The 17,246-nt window shown below is 35.0% G+C and overlaps 1 protein-coding gene across 1 annotated transcript in view; it reads right to left on the bottom strand.

Moving 5' to 3' along the window:
* TBC1D23 (TBC1 domain family member 23) overlaps positions 1–17,246 on the bottom strand; it is a 42,310-nt gene that overhangs the window by 14,515 nt on the left and 10,549 nt on the right. The window contains 9 exon segments of the mRNA XM_019474724.1: positions 1,488–1,580; positions 2,633–2,755; positions 3,540–3,643; positions 4,594–4,637; positions 4,749–4,873; positions 7,072–7,195; positions 10,245–10,449; positions 13,191–13,296; positions 13,736–13,845. Coding sequence (XP_019330269.1) covers positions 1,488–1,580; positions 2,633–2,755; positions 3,540–3,643; positions 4,594–4,637; positions 4,749–4,873; positions 7,072–7,195; positions 10,245–10,449; positions 13,191–13,296; positions 13,736–13,845 — 1,034 coding nt within the window.

The following is a 17,246-nucleotide window of genomic DNA, read 5'->3' as shown; positions in this document are numbered from 1 at the left end:
CTGTTGCGACAGGCCAAGGGGGAATGGCTTTAAACTAAAGGGGGGTAGGTTTAGACTATAAGGAAGAAATTTTTTGCGCTGAGGGTGGTGAAACACTGGCCCAGGTTGCCCAGAGGGGTGGTGGATGCCCCATCCCTGGAAACATTCAAGGTCAGATTGGACGGGGCTCTGAGCAAGCTGATCTAGTTGAAGATGTCCCTGCCCACGGCAGGGGGGTTGGACTAGATGACCTTTAGAGGTCCCTTCCAACCCAAACCCTTCTATGATTCTAAAAAAAGACCAGAGACAGAAGCATACACAAAAACAGAGAACTATACTTAAAGAACAGGTAAGAAGGTCCCTTCCAACCAATTCTATGATTCTATGATACAAACTTCGAAAATGGTTATAATTTGTTGAGCACAAACAAGGTAACATCAGCACTGCACAAGACATACACACACAAAAAAAAGACAGCCTGACCCAGCCATCATGTTATGTAAAAAACACTGAGAATGGTCCTTTTCTTCCTCACTCCACCTTACTCTCCCCAGGAAAGAAATGCAGCTAACATTTGTTAGTTTATTTTTGCAGACACCAAATAATAGCGGAAAAAGTCTTTGCAACTTTCACATTGCATTAAGTTGGCAATATGGCAGAGGGACTGATTTCCATATTTACATATGCTTGAGTACAACACATTCAAACGTACCTTTACCTTAAAAGAGGTAAAGATAATAGATGCAGGACTGAGCTTCTTAACTAAGAAAGGTAAAAAAGCCTTTTATGGGGTATATACATAGAAATCATTCCATGCAGCATCCATAGACTGCTTGAAGTGAAATAGTAGGGGGTTAATCTAGAAGTGAAGAATACACTGTAAGCCAGCTGAAGCATAAGTGATTTGGGGAAAAAAGGATACAGAAAAATATGATTGACTGGTCAGTTAGGAACTCATAACCAAATGGAAACTACAGCAAAATCTTTAATGAAGTAATTAGTCCATAGTACATCTCAGTCCCAAAATTAATGCACTTCCTCTCTCATTTTTGCATGTACTGCAAAAATTTTAAAGGAGCAACCAAATCCTTTTCAAGACATATGCTCCTTACAAGCAGGCTGTAGTAAGACTGGCAGGGGTGGGGGGGGGAATGCTACTTGAAAATTAATGACACCTTTCATTAGAAATTATGATGCTAAAAAGAGATTTCTCCTCCAAGCAATGTCTAGTCTTCAGCCTGTATGGGTTTTCAGTTCTAACCAAAGAACAGGAAGTCTGGAATCCCAAATCCTAATGTCATTAAGGACTAAACTTCTCAGTAAAATGATGGTTCTACCAATCTCCTTTAGAGAAGCTAACTTTTGAAACTTCATCACATAGCTAGACGCTGCAGTCCACAGACTAGAGTCTAAACTAAGGATAATTTATTTTTCAAGACAGACATTTCTCTCTTCTTATATTTAACTTAGGATTAAAAAATCAGTAGAGAAACAAAAAGCATACAAACCAAATCCGAGTCTAAATGAAATGCTGTTGATAAATGCCCAGCATTGTATTGCTCTGCAGGACGACAATCCACTACAAAGAACCTTACTCCTTCCTGAAAGAGAAAGATTTTGGCTGTTACAAAATTTTAAAAGCGTGTAATTATTGATGGGAAAGTACATAATTCAATTGTATTTTAGTACTCATTCCAATACTACAGGAACCCCTCAAAGGGGCTAACAGCTATCGGAAAAATCTTATTTCATTTGACTAATCTGAAATTCTACAGTTACCAGACCACCAACAGTATTCTAATAGTGATTTCCCATTAATACATCAGCTTGCGCATCGGAAAGGATCACCCAAGTGCAATACACACAGTCAATTATTTCACCTCTACTGAGAAGAAATATAGTGGGTATGAGGGCACATATCAACAAGACATCAGAAGGGACAACTCGGAAGTCCCAATCCAACAGTGCATTACTACTCAGCACAGCACATAAGGATAACTTTATATCCCACCGACTTAAAACAGGATATAAACAGATGCTTAACTTTACTTGGACTAGGAAAAAAAAAGTACACATGATGAAACTGGGGCCTGGAAACTGCTACAAAAAGCCAGTAGTCAATAAGAAACACTGTAATCTAGCTACACTATTATCCATATATTGGTCTTAAATACTCTAAGTGAAGTCCCTGCATCTAAGTATGTCTGCAACTAACTACTACAGAAATAGCTTGAATCAATTTTTTGTTTGTTTGTTTAAACCTTTCATTGACAAAAGACAGATATTTCATAATGACATTCTTCTCAAAGCTACTGAGTAGTGGGTTTTAAATTTTCCTCTACAATAGCTACATTTGGAAAGGAATTCAAATTAGTGAAATGTTACTTTAAGCTCCCACTCCTCAGATTCAAACCAGCTGTATTAAGCTCCCCTGTGCTGTAGCTCTAGTTGCTACAGCACAAATGCATTGCAGTCAGCAGATCATTTACAAGGGAGACAACTTCAAGACAAGCAAGACAAGAATACTTTTTCCTGAAATAGCAAATATTCATCTGTGTTGTTAGCACTTTAAAATATTTGTGACACACAAAATAGTGATTCTTTTCCTTTTCTATAAAATTGGGGGGGAGGGGAAGTAGTTCAGTATACTGACTCCTTGTTGCTGATTTGCTTGAAGAATCTCAGACACAGAAACTGCTAGACAGAGAGCCTGGCTCAAGTCTGTGTCATCATCTTTGAGGCCCAGCAAGCTGCTGCCAAAAAGACTGTGGTTGTCCTAATGAGGCAAGACAAAAAAAAAGTTAACTGAAACCATTGTCTTTAGATGTGAAGGCTTAAAGTAAAACTATATCCACCATGTCACAAACATTAAGCCTGATACACACATATCTTGTCCACATAGTCATCAAATTTTTGATCAACTGAAATTCTGAAAATCATGCCAAGGCCTGAACTTCCATTACAAACACATTTGTTCACCACTCTGACCATGCCAACATGATGAAATACCTCTAGGTTTTGGGTTTTGGTTGTTTCCCCCCACGCCCCCCAAGAATCTCACATACCTGTCTATACACATCACACGAAGTACATACAAGCCAAAGGCAATGACTATCAACTACTTTTATTTCATGAATTCACTGAAGTCAGACATCTCGAGTAAGGAAGAACTGCAAGAAGAGTGCAGGTGATGACAGCTTTATCTCTAGTAAGTGACTTTTTCCTGTTTGCTGTTGCAAGTACAGCTAGGATTGTTGTGCAGTCTACTACAATGCAATTGTGTCAGTATGGCATTTTTGCTTCATCAGTTCTTACAAGAACCTGGTTTGCAAAACAAGGTCATCAGTCATGAAGTGAGAATATTGCAGGGAAGCTTCTCTCTAACATGTTTCACTTAACCTTCTTATCTTTCAAAGATCCTAACAGTAAATACCACCAGAGTAATAACATGAAAAAATTGTTTAAAAAAAAAAATCACAATGAAATATTCAAAGTTACTGTCAGCAGGAGCTTAAACAGTCACCAAAAAGAAGAGAATTTCAAAATTACTTTGTTATTACCTTCCTGAAAGAAACTGGAGTTTTGCTACAGTAATATTGTGCCAAAGAGAAGAGATCTTCTATATCCTCTAAATGGAGATTGGCTGGTGAAGTTTCTAAGAATTCTGAGATATACAAACAACATAAGTGCACCGTTATTTCAGACATAGAAAAGAAGCACCATACATCTTTTCACATCATAAAATAACTTATTTTTAATAAGGCATAACACAACTGAGTTTATTGATTAAACATGAATGTTGATTCATTCTCCAGGTGAAAAGAGAAGATACAGTAAATACTCCTTATCCATAGGAAACCTATGCTATTTGCTAGAAGTTCAAACCTTCTACACAAATTATTTTTCACCACACTCTTACCTCTGTATAGTTTTAGCTTTCAGTTGTAATGCTAAGTCAGCTTCCTTTTCTAAAGAGGGCTGAACAAGAGAACCCTCTAAAACACAGTACTTAATTGGTAGTACTGTTATATGTCCAGGATAGTACAAAGGAGTAGTTCTGCAGTATATGGCAAAGATGCAAAATTCCAAGCACCCTCATTTTTAAAATACTAGGAGATTATTAATTATATTGTATTATTCCATGTAAAAAAAACCCCAAAGGCAGGTGAAATAGGCTCACAAGAAATTTAGTGTAATTTCTATAAAAACAGATGAGGGTAGGACAAGAACAATGAATTAGGCTCAAATCAAGTGCATACAAAGATAATAAGCTGGAAAATGCAACAAATGCAGTAGATTTAAAGAAGAATTTGAAAGCTGCTGCTTTGGTCTTAGAAACATGGTGATTGTTTCAAGTTACTCCAAACTGAAGTATAAAACTAGGTGTGGGAGGGCTAAAAGGAAACACAAGGAAAGAATGTTAAGGACAGGGCAAATGTGATGCAGCAAAAGAATAGAAAGAAAGGAATTAGTGGGTGAGGGAATTCATCAATGACAAAATCACAGGGAAATAATTAAATAATTCAGTTATTTAGTAATTAAAAATAATAATCAATAGGGTTTATACTATATGGTAAATATTTCACTAGCAGCTATATAAAGAGAAGTACTTACTTATCGTTTCTTCTTTATCTGATTCTTGTGCTAAGATAACGTCTCTGAAAACAGTAAAGTCACAGGCATAGATTAAGTCAGTAAAAGCAAAATGAAAAAAAAGTGGATTAAAACTGTCAGCAAGGAATGTCCCAAAGAATTAACGATACACTTACTTTGCATTAACAAGGATGATTAACATTAAGAAATAAATAAAGAATGGATCTGCTTGTTGTAGATATCCATCCCATATTGCCTGAGTGACTTCAGCTGAACAGTAATATGAGAAGAGGCTTCCAAGCTAAAAATTTGGAAAATAGTGTGAGAAAAAGCAATAACCAGGAACAATCGTATCAAGATAACATTTTTAACAGAGATACAAGATATCTAAAAGAAAACAAAAACAACAAAGTTATGCTAAAACATACATTTGCACCATATAGTGAAGGATGGTTCTACCCTCAAAAACAATTTTTATGGAAACACTGCAGTAATGCTACAGATTATCTGAATAAATATGCCTAGTGTGAAGGCAAGCTCAGTCGTACATTGTCAGCCTTGCAAATTCAACCAGAGATAACACAATCAGGCTGGAATACTGTTTAGCTCATAGCCACTGCTAAATACCAATTATACCAACAAGACAATAATAAGAGAATGTATTTACTCAACTAGCTTAGCAAACAGGACTTTGGAAGGATCCCGTAAACAACATTCTTTTTATTTTTCACAGTAGAACCAAGCTAATTGAACATGGTTGCACATTAGTTTGACAATGTCACTTACTTAGCATTACATTATGATGCTTTATGGCTGAGTAATCAAACATTTGCAAGCAACATTGAGTTTTCATTACCATTTAACAAACTGTTTGCCTGTTTCCATGTTCCCATTTAAAAATACATCCTCTCTGATATGCAAAGTTCAAAGTGGATAAAAGAAAAGGTAGGAACTTCTTTTCATACATGCCAGATAATATTTGCAATCACACCTAACTCAAATGCATACCAGCTGGCTTCACTGGGGTCTTACTGAATTTGCTGATGCATACAAATTCTGTGTCAACAGAGCTACAGCTTTCAAAAGCTCAGTATCTGTTTTTAAACACTATAATGGAATATTTCAACACTTCCTAGTATACTTTTATAACAAAAGGTAAGATGATCTATCCAATCTGAGTCAAACACAACTGAAGACAAAATGTCCCTGAACAACGAGGCAATGACAGGTGTCTGAATATTGCTTATGTATTTCTACACATTAGAAATACCTCTATATAGACTAAGTTTTTTGACGCAAAAAACAAGGAATTTTAATGTAATCTCATAATATAAAATGAGGCTTAATATTTTTCTTAAGACTGTACACCAGAAAGCATGACACTGAGGACTGGCAGCTACACTAGCTCATTTCGCTACCTCCTTTCAAAGGGAAGATTTGTTCCCTAATGAATCACTAAACTTTTATTAAACAACTGCAAAAAAGTTTCTATTTACTAAGGAAAATTATATATATAAAAAAAGGGAGATTCAGTAGTAAAAAAAGACCCGATTCCTCTTTTGAAGGCTGATGACTGGCAAAAGGCAGATTTTGAGAATATGGTAATTCTTCCTGGACACGTTTTAATACTAAAATTGGTAGCAGCCTAAGAAAAATCGTCCTTAAAAAACAAACCAAATACAGACCTCGCAGTGTAATAATTCATTTCAGTCTTATTTCTTTAACTGAAAGTACACGGAGTTACAAAAAATTTTACAAGGCCAATGGGTATGAAAGAAGAGCCTAGAAGAGTTCACGGGTCATAAGGTCTTCTTTATTAATTTACAGACTTTGCCTCTGCAAGCACTGCATCATGATTTTGTATTGCATATACTAAGTAGCATTGAAACATGAGAATTTTGCTGCATTATGTTGTAGTCCTGCTACACAAACTTTACAAAAAAAATGACTGAGATAAGCGTCTTTACCCCCAGCTTGAGGCAGTTTTGAAGTTAAGGTGCGGAAGAAATGACCAATTCTTTAAGAGCTGTAAAATATATGTGCCCAAATTCTAAAAGGCATAGCACCGTATGAGGCAGTCAAATATATCTATTAGCATGGAGGTTTTTAAAACGATTAGTAATTTGACTTTAAAAGACCCATTAGGCTAATGTTTATCCGTATCTACAACCATACAGCTGCCCACTATAAAAAACTAACATCACGGCTTCTTTTACTTTTTGAGTATGTCAGTTGCTCTCATTCTTACTTATTCCAAGTAGTTCCTAACATCAGTGGCTCAGTTAACATCCAGTACAACAAAAATGTGATGTTAACAAGATCTCATACCTCATGTTAAACAACTGAAGACAAAAAGCCCACACTATATTATAACATGCAATTTATTTCAATATATGCAGTTCTAATCTCTTGTACTACTCTTCCATAAACTGGCAACATGTACTTAAATTTTAACAGAAATTTATTTTTCATTATGTTTCCCTACTTTCACTTTATTACCCAGTTGAGTGCATATGAGTCTGGAGTCATCTTCTTAGTATCAAGAAAGGAGCAGAGTTCAGGCTCGTGGTACTGAAGAAGCAGTCTAAATAGATGAAATGGTCTTCCCTTCATAAAACAATCCCTAAAAAGTAGCAGTGAAAATAATCATAAAACCCTCCCGTAATATTCCAGTTGTCAGACTTACAGTAGCATTTCTTTATTAGTTGAGATTATGTCATTTCCTATATTGTTCTTTTATTCACAGGGAACCAATCAAGGCGTCAACTTGCCTCAAGAGTTTAAAAAAAAAAAAAAAAAAAGGAAGGAAAAAAAAAAAATCCCTGCCAATACTTGATAGAGTATATAATACAGAAGTATTTAAAACAGATTTAAATATCAAAACAAGGCTAGCATGGTATTAATGTTAACTAAAAACAGAATTAAAAAAAAAAAAACATAAATCATTCTCATATGGCAGCCAAAGGAAATTTAAAAGATGCTTATTTCATACATGAATAACAATTAAATGTCAATTCATCAAGCAGGAAATAAAGGGAGTATTTAAAATGAAGAAATAGTTGTTTAAAGACATTAGGAACAAATCTCAAGTGTTTAAAAACTTAAGTAAACTTATGCGAAACTTGAACCACAGATCTCCAAACACAATTATCAGCCTAACTTTCTTAAACAAAGGTACGTCTATGGTGGTGAAATGGAAACATTCACAGCAAATTATACGAAGGGATTCTTTTTTGAAATTATCACAAGAACTCTGACTTCCCATTAACAGGACAAAAAGTGTGAAAAGAAGAAAAATATTGTATTAATGAATTTAGCATAAGAATCTAGACTTGCAAATTACTTTCTGTTTGAATGGTTAATATGGTCAATTATTCCAGTCAGTCAGTCATTCTTTACCAACTTTTAACATTAAGAATGGATACATACCCAAAAATAACTTGAAAAAGAATCTTTCCACATTTCTACTGACAGTGGAGCAACCTTGTTTAGACATTTTTCTTAACTGTTTTGCTCAGTAATTTTTTATTCTGGTACCTATTGTAGTAATCAATCCTTAACAAATACCCAGTTTAAAAAAAAAAAAACAATTAACAAACAAAAACCAACCAACAATAAGCCCCGAAAAATTCAACAAAAAAATCCACTTATCAAGAATTGTGAATTCCTGTACCTATCCATTACTTCCTAGGCTAGAAGCCCCATGGAGGCAGCAGGCTCAGCCATTGGAAGGACTGGTAAAAAACAAAAGCAAAGCAAAAACAATTAAAAAATGGTTTAGCTAAATGGAAATAAATTGCCCTGGAAACTAACCTATGTTTTACTTTAGAAGAGGGTGGAGTAATAAATTGCCCTGAAAACTAACCAATGTTTTACTTTAGAAGAGGGTGGTTTGTTATTGTTTTTTTTGTTGGGTTTTTTTTTAGCCAAAAAAAGGAAGCTATTTTCTACCCTCTGTTAGAGGTAACATTGATATAACGTAAGCAGATGTAATGCACTTTCCTCACGTGGTCCCTGGGATGAGACATACTTCCATTATCCACTTGCAGCTTTTTAATTCGTTTACTACCTTACAAGCTCTCACACAAATCACCGTCTACTCAATTGCATATCTGAGATGGTGTTTTCTTCTACTTACGGCCCAAACGAAGAATACTAATGACCTAAGACTTCCATATTAACTGTTTGTTAATTTTGTATACTTCAGAAAACTCACCATTCTAGAGGAAAGGCAGGAGGAAAAGACAGATAGGTATTCACAGGATACTTTATACCAAAAGCCTTGAGAGTAACAGTGTTTCCAAGGAAAAAGTATCAAAACCTCCCTCATCTAAAATAGCCTATTATGTTCCCCCCCCCTTCTTCCTTTGGCTTGCTAGAGATGCTCTTTCAAAAAAAATCCAAGATATAATATGGTCCAACAGATTATGCTGTACATTTCCCTCAACTGTTGTCAATATTTTGTTAGAATAAATTCCCAATAAATATTTCATGATAGTTACAAAACTTGAGAAAATGTGAATAAAAAGTGTATGATTTAAAAACAAAAATAGCAAAAAGTCAAAAATGAAACTTTTATCAAATAGTAATGATGGTCCAGCAGTCAAACATCAAACTGAGACCAAATTGACCTAAGCAGAGATTTGCAAGTCTACTAGAAATTGCCTTTCTATGCCTTTCATTCTCCCATTGCAGGGGCAGGGAAGAAAATAGTCTACATCTGGCTGAAACACCACCTAGGTTCTTACAGAGAAACTCAAACACTGTACACTCCGAAAGCCTTCTATGGCTGAAAGTACGAGTTACATGACCATAATGCCACTATCTCCGAACAGTTCACAGAGCCCAACAGTATTTTAAATCAGAAACGGACACAAGCTGAGTCAAGTGACAGGACCGATAAAAGTTTCCTGCCACAACACCAAACAAGCACTTTTCATATTATGGGCACACATCCAGTAGCTGGGCCGGAATCTCCTCTCCAGGGAATCAGACTAAGATCTTTAATTACAGACTATTCATATATTATTTCACAAGGTCTTAGTCAGAAGACCCTGTAGCCTCGCTGGAGTGTCATGGTGCTACTCCAACATAAATAAAATATTATTTTAGTGAGAACACCTATATAACAGCATGAAAAGCTCCAATTTCATATTTTTTTATTAAAAAAAAAAAGTCTAACAACTTAAAAAAAAATAATTTCAGTCCCAACTCAGTAGAAGACAGGGAAAATATCAAGTACTTCTTCTAAAGAGATTTTGAGACTTAATTAGTGTTTATGAAGTACTTCAAAGTAACAGGGACAGAAGCATTTTAGATATCAAAAATGCTCAGAAAGGAAAGAAAAAATGCTTTCACATAACATATGTGAATTAGATCATTCCTAAACAAATATTTTTGATATTGCATGATATGACAGTTGTTCTTTAAAAGGCACATCGAGTCTACATCAGTCACATGCTAACTCTTTACATCTTAAACCAACTTAATCATCTCCTGGACTTCAGACCAACAGGTATTTGAAAGATGGTTCCATTTATTATCATATGAAGGAATCTGACAACTTTGCTACAAACAGTGCTACTCTAGCCGAAACCAACATGCACATCCTTTCAGAAAATACTTTTAAGGGCAATAAAAATAGTACACAAGCAAAAGAAAGAGAGTTTTACCTTGGAATGAATTTATTCATGATAGCATAAAAGCAGTTGTACAAATCACTGCGTGGCAAACGAAGGTGCACCAGAGGTTTGAGTAGATGTATCCAGCCAAGGCAAGAACTGTATTTAACATTGCGTGATTTACAATAAAAAGTAATAACAGACTCAATATCCAGAAGTAATACTGACTTCTCCTCTTCTGGCACTGACAACTGGTCTGAAACAGGCACAGCAATATAAACCGCATTAATGGCCTTTCAAAGAAATTGAGTGAGATTATTTCATAGCACAATTGCACCAATAGAGACTGCTTGGAAAAAAAAAAGCAACAAAACCAGACAAACAAAAAATTAGCAGCTTGGATTAAATGCTTACAGAAAGGCACCCAAAAAGGCATCAAAATTCAAATGATTTTATAACCCCAGCAGGATAAGGCATTTAAATATCACAACAACAGGATGAAAGAAGTTTGGGTTTTCCAGGATCTGTATGAAACAGAGGTAGATTCTTTTAATGCACAGAATGCCCCTCTTCTATTCCTATTTGATGTGCTCAGCACATAACTTATGCTCAACTCTACAACAAATTCATCAGAATTTCAACACAGATCAACCCACAATGCCTACCTCCAATTCCTCAAAAGCCCACTGACATGCAAATTTATGAAAATCAGTAGTATGAAATCAGCTAGGCTTACAGACTTAAATTTTAGCATTAACATATAAATCACATTTTTAATCTCTACTTCAAAGTAATTTTCCTAACAATAGTTTAAGTTTGGAGTTGTTAGGGTAACTATAAAAAGATAAATGATTTGATTACTTACAACTACACTGGCTTTTAAATTCCATTTGGTACTGTTGCTAATCAGAAGATACACTAACCATGAACATATAATCTTTATATAATGTAGTATATTGTTTCAAATTCTTACATATGTTGTAAGGAACTGAAAAGTAAAGATGTCCCCTATTTAATGGCAGACTAATTCTGAATCCATAATTTATATTGTTGCATTTGGATGAAAACTGGCACAAAAATTTCATACAAAACCAGTTCTCTAATTAAGGCAGCAAGCAAAACACTTCTTAAATACCACCATTATTGAGTTGGATACATACACAAAGCTTAGTTTTTCATTAGTTCCAAAGCATCTTTCTGCATAGACTCTTACTTAAAAGGCTGACAACGCTTCAGAAAAGCTACTGGCACCCACCTCACTTGAGGCAATGAATATAAGACATACTGAAATATGTCAGCGCCATACCTGAAATTATGCCTTCCTCCATGTGATGAAATAACTACTTAGCTTACTTGCAGCTAAATATACCGATATTTATTATACAGATTGTAGTGAAACCAGACTTTTGTGTAAGTTCATACAATTTTCACTTTAATATTAAACTTTAGATTTTTAATGAAAAATCTAATATTAAATACACTTATGAATTATATTTTTCAGAAATAAATTAGTTTTAATCCACTTAGATTACGTCAATTTTACTATAGCTAAACTGACTTACAGTAAAAGAAGGAATAACCATGTCATGTCCGGGATGGGGGAAAGAGATGCCTACCCACTACATTAATGCAGTGGCATTAAATTTCTAGAACAATTTTCTCCCCCTCAATTATAAGAAGCCCAGGAGTTTCATTACTGTTAATGAAAGTTTTTATTACAGAAGTCTTTAATACTTTCACATCAAAGCCAGTCCATATTTGCTATTTCCTTTCTTCTACCTCTCAGGAAAATAAAATAGTATGTAAAACTCAAATGCCACGTGAAAATTTACTTTAAATTTGAAGACTGCTTGCTTTGCTAAAACATTGAAATAGAGGTATTTAATCCAACCCAAAATTGAAATCTCTATATAACCTTCATTAGGAACTAACTTTACATTTATTACTTTAATAAGTTTAATATTGTTACATATTACAAAATATTTGCCAATAAAGACAAAAGGAAAAATAACAGACATTCAAGTGCTTAAGTTTATATGTTATGAATACTAATTGGGATGTTTTACCATCTTCCTGAAAAGACACTGTGATTAAATAAGACAGTGGAATTTCCCCCCCCCCTTTCCTTTACAAAGCAGAGAGAGAAGGAAAATAAGTCCTACTAGATTCTAGAGCTAGAAAATGTGGAACTGCATTTTAAAAGTGGTAGGTATGCATGCATGCAATAACTCTATTCTCTGCCTTAACTTTCAATTGTGCAAGAATAAATGAAAGCGTGACAAGTAATAAAATAGAAGATTCTTTTATTGATCCCATAAGAAGTATCCTAACTTATGAGCCAGCATTGATTCCATCATCTGATCACCGATATTAACGCTGTTGCATGGTGTCAGGGATTTGGCCATTTTTGTGATGAGCTGCCAACCAGATCCTGTGGCAGCTCCTTACAGACATACTGAAATATTATTTCCAATGTCCTGGCAGCATCTTGTTTTCACAAACACAACCTTTCATTTTTGCTGAAAACGCTGTTAAAAAAGTATCTTTCTTAAAAATAGTCTAAAGACTAAAGTCCAAAATGCTTAATATATTTCTTCCCTTAGAGATTATATGCATTTTGGTGCTACATCAGCTTTTCAGATTAAGAACCAGTCATTAGACAATTAAAAACTTAAAGGACACTATAGAAAGAGTGTCTGGTTTAAAAGATGGAGCTTAGAAAAAAAAAATTTTTTTTCAACTCCTGAAGCTTTCTGACCACGCAAACTATCATTTACAAGCTAATACTTTAAAATTCCATGACATCACCCATCCCAGAGTCAGAGTACAGATGAGATACTACTGTTTTCTTATGATTTCTTTCTGACTTTCTCTGCACTCTCATCTTCCTTCAAAATGTAAACATCATTCAGATTATTTAATTCAAATAAAAAAGCCCTAAGACAACTGAGAATACAGAAGCTTTCACATAGGTGATCTAAATGTAACTGAACTTACCAATTAGCTCTTGGCAATCCTTACGAATTATACTCTGTTCAGGTAGGTCTAAAGAGCCATCCCAGGATGCCAGGCTGTCCCCCTTTCCTACAACATTAAGTGCAATCTGAAAACAAAAACAGAAAACCCTCTAAACATTTTAGTGTCCTTTTGTAGTTACCCAATCACTGAACTCAGTAATTTAACTCAATAAAGTGGAATATTCTAAAACTGAATCAATATACATGCATATTAAAATTCCAGTACTACATCTCTTCTGTAGAGATGCCTGGTAATTAAATCATTCACGTCAAATCAAACACACCTTCAGGTATTTCCTTCTTCCTGATTTAAGCTCATATTTACCTTCCAGACTTTGGCCCTCAGGTCAGCAGGCAATTGCCTTCCTTGAATGATGTTTCTCACAGTTTCAAGATCACAGCCTCCTTCTTCTAAAATTCCAGTACTACATCTCTTCTGTAGAGATGCCTGGTAATTAAATCATTCACGTCAAATCAAACACACCTTCAGGTATTTCCTTCTTCCTGATTTAAGCTCATATTTACCTTCCAGACTTTGGCCCTCAGGTCAGCAGGCAATTGCCTTCCTTGAATGATGTTTCTCACAGTTTCAAGATCACAGCCTCCTTCTTCTAGAGTCTGCAAGATCTTTTTCCCTACAATAATGATACGTAATGTGTTTATTAAAATTAATTATACAATATTTTTCAACATTTATCTACTAAATAGATGTAGACTGGAGGCTACTATCAGGCAAAACGCACGTATGTAAAGGTATTATAAGACAACTTGCCAATTACTGAAAATAAATATTTGCAAAGTGTTATTTATTCCTTTATTTTTAAGGCTGCTTAATTGAATTCCATTCAATTTACATATGAGAAAAAAATAAGTTCAGGGCATTTTTCTTTTGTTTTCATGACGTGGCAATGTTGCAAAACGTATCATAAAAATGCAAGTTTAGTTGTAGTTTACAACTTAAGAGATACATGGCAAATTTTCACACACACACAATGCATTCAAAGCAAACACTACGCCTAAATCAGATGGTGTAGTTCTTTTAAGTAAAATATTAGGTGACCTAGAAAACAGAAAACTTATTTCAAAGGTATAGAATAGTCAGCTTTTAACCCCATCTTTCCCTGAAATGGGAAAAGACCTCTTAGTCAAACTCAGGTTTACTTAACTATAAAGTTCTAGTACCGTAAGCATGGACGTGTGCACAAGACTGAAATAAATCATACAAAAATGTTAATAATAGTGTAGAAAGTAGCAAAATACACAAATTCATAAGACAGTCAAACAGTAATGACACTTTAAGTAGGCAACAAAAGTTCATAAGCATCATAGATAAGAAGGTACGCATTCAGAAATTACTTTACAATCTCTGATAGCTTCTGCAGACTGTTTCAATGGTTCCATGCAGTCAACAATGACAGAACCACATCTGATGATTTCAGGAATTTCAATATCATGTAGCAGAGCAGTGGCAAAACACCAGATTCACTGGAAAAACAGCAATGGCAGTGATACATAGGTCCCGTAGGCAAAACTTCTCCCTTACTGTATCCTCTTAAGTGTTCCCTACTAGCTCTGACATATGCCTTAAGAAAGGCTTTGCTTCATATACCTGAGGAGTTAAACACAGCCGGGAGGTTTATAGCCAGAGCAAAACATAGAATGTGTTTGTTTATTCAGGACAGATATTCAAGTATGAAGATGCATTCCTTGTGAACAACTAATCTATTTATACATGTGTAATAACAGATGTTGAAGTGTTAGCAGTACAATTCTCCATTACTCCACGATATGTGCTATGTAGTCAATTCCACATACCCATGGAAAAAGAATGTCAGCTGTTGAGCTCTGCCTGCTTCTTTAATTTGCATATATCCACAACTAATTCTTTGATATAAAGCTTCTCAAGTTTGGTCTTCTGAAAGCTTAACACACAAATTTCTGATTTTCTAAATATCACCCTTTTTGATTAACAGATTAAAATCTCAATCCTGTAAGAATGTATGCATATACTTAACAAAAAGCAACAAGCTAGCCATACTTAAGACTTCTCAAAGTATTTACAAGTTTGCAGAGTTAAGCATTTTCCTTGCATTGTATCAGCCAGTTTCTTTGCCAGTACTTTCTGGTAGCACTTTAAATCATATTTCAAATACACACTGGGGCAAAACTAATAGTCTGTTTTCTTCAAGTAATTTTGCGAATTTGGATGAAAGAAGTACAGTTTACAAAGAGACTGACTTGCCTTGTTTTCTTATATTTTTAGTATTAAAAAAAAAATCCCAAAGCCCACTTATTATAGAACTACAGGCTGCACGGGTGAATATCCCCTTCCTGAGACAGAAATGGGGGTGGAAAAAAATACACAAGCACACTTGCACATCTGTCACTATCCTGTTGTCCGACTGCATACATAACAATCAACCAAATCAGTTCACCCTGAATAAAAATCAAGTATTTCCAGGACATTTACACAAGGAGACCTAGCACTCAGCAGAACTGCATGAACTCTGGGATGATCTAACTTCAACAGAAGCCAACACCAAACATCAGCTAAAGAGAGCTAGATGCTCTTAGATATATTGCAGGTGTCTGTGCACATTATGTATGACAAACAGACTACAAAGCAACAGCTAGGCCCTGAATTATAGAATACAAAATACAATTAGTTGCTACAAATACTACCCAAGTATTAAATAGGCACGTGGAAATGAATGCAACAGCTGCATGCATGTTGTATTTCAGGTGGAAAGGTCTTAAATTGCAATGCTTAAATTTGGTTTCTATGTCAAAAAAAAAAATTTGTGGGGGGGGGGGGGGGGGGAGTAATTTAATATACGTGAAACAACACTTAAAAACACATCTACACAAATTACAAAAACATACCTGGCAAAGAACGTTTCACAGACCCGTGAGTGAAATTCTACCAATTACTCATACCTAATATTCACAGCTTAAAAAGCTGTGCATGGGTTAACATCAAGATCAACTCCAATGTGTTATCTGCAAATACGTGCTTCCTCTGTTGTTTGATAATATATTACTATTTGCAAAATCTTCTTCATAAGTACTGTCATCTGCACTTTGTACACTGTGAAGATGACAGGCAAATGCTAGCTTTACTACTTCACTTTAAAAAGTAAGAATCTGATATGCCCATCTCCCACATGAAGAGATGTGATGCATTATCACATTGAGTTAAATGAAACAGCAGGGGGGGAAATTGCATTATTCTATTTATAATTGGCTATTCTTTCCCTCCATCAACTCCCAAGACTGTTCACAGGCTAGAAGTCAGGACTTCTCAAAGATTAAGAAAAATTATTTTCTAATAAATATTCTATTCACTAACTTGCAAAGTACCATGAAAGTGATTTTGACAGTTTAACACATGTCCACTGGCTGTATTTTACCTTATTTCAGTCTGCGCTATAAATGTTCCAGCAAACTGCTAGCAGTCTGGATCCTTGTCTTTCATGAGTGAAGATCAGCTAGGAAGTTTTCTGTTCACATGGACAACAACCATTACACGTACTTTGGAAAGAATGCAGCACTTCTCTTTATAGACAAACTCCTCCAGACTTGAACATCCTTCTTTCTGCTCTACCATGGCTCCACTGCCTAATTCTAGATGCTATTCTAAATTTTGGTTAGATGTGTACAATTCCAGCCTATACCCAAGCCATGGCCTGAAAGGTTAATTCCCACAAGACATACTGTTCTAAATGTCATAATGCACAATATTGCTATTAGTGTATCTGGAGTAAATTTCCATACTTAGAGGGATGTCTGAAACTCATGCCAGTCTAGTACATATCAATAAGTAACTACCTTTGCAGATATTCCACATGATTTTTTTTTTAAAGCCAAAACAATTAAGATGTGAGAGCAAGCTGGAGGCAATAAAAAAATTGATCAACTGTTGGGACTTCAGCTTCACTTTTTTTTTTAAAGTACTATTTATTTTATTTATATATAGAATCATAGAATCATTAAGGTTGGAAAAGACCTCTAAGATCATCGAGTCCAACCGTCGACC

This window comes from Aptenodytes forsteri, unplaced genomic scaffold (assembly GCF_000699145.1).
Source record: "Aptenodytes forsteri isolate BGI_AS27 unplaced genomic scaffold, ASM69914v1 Scaffold61, whole genome shotgun sequence".
Taxonomy (NCBI): domain Eukaryota; kingdom Metazoa; phylum Chordata; class Aves; order Sphenisciformes; family Spheniscidae; genus Aptenodytes; species Aptenodytes forsteri.
This window is presented reverse-complemented; position numbering and strand designations above follow the sequence as displayed.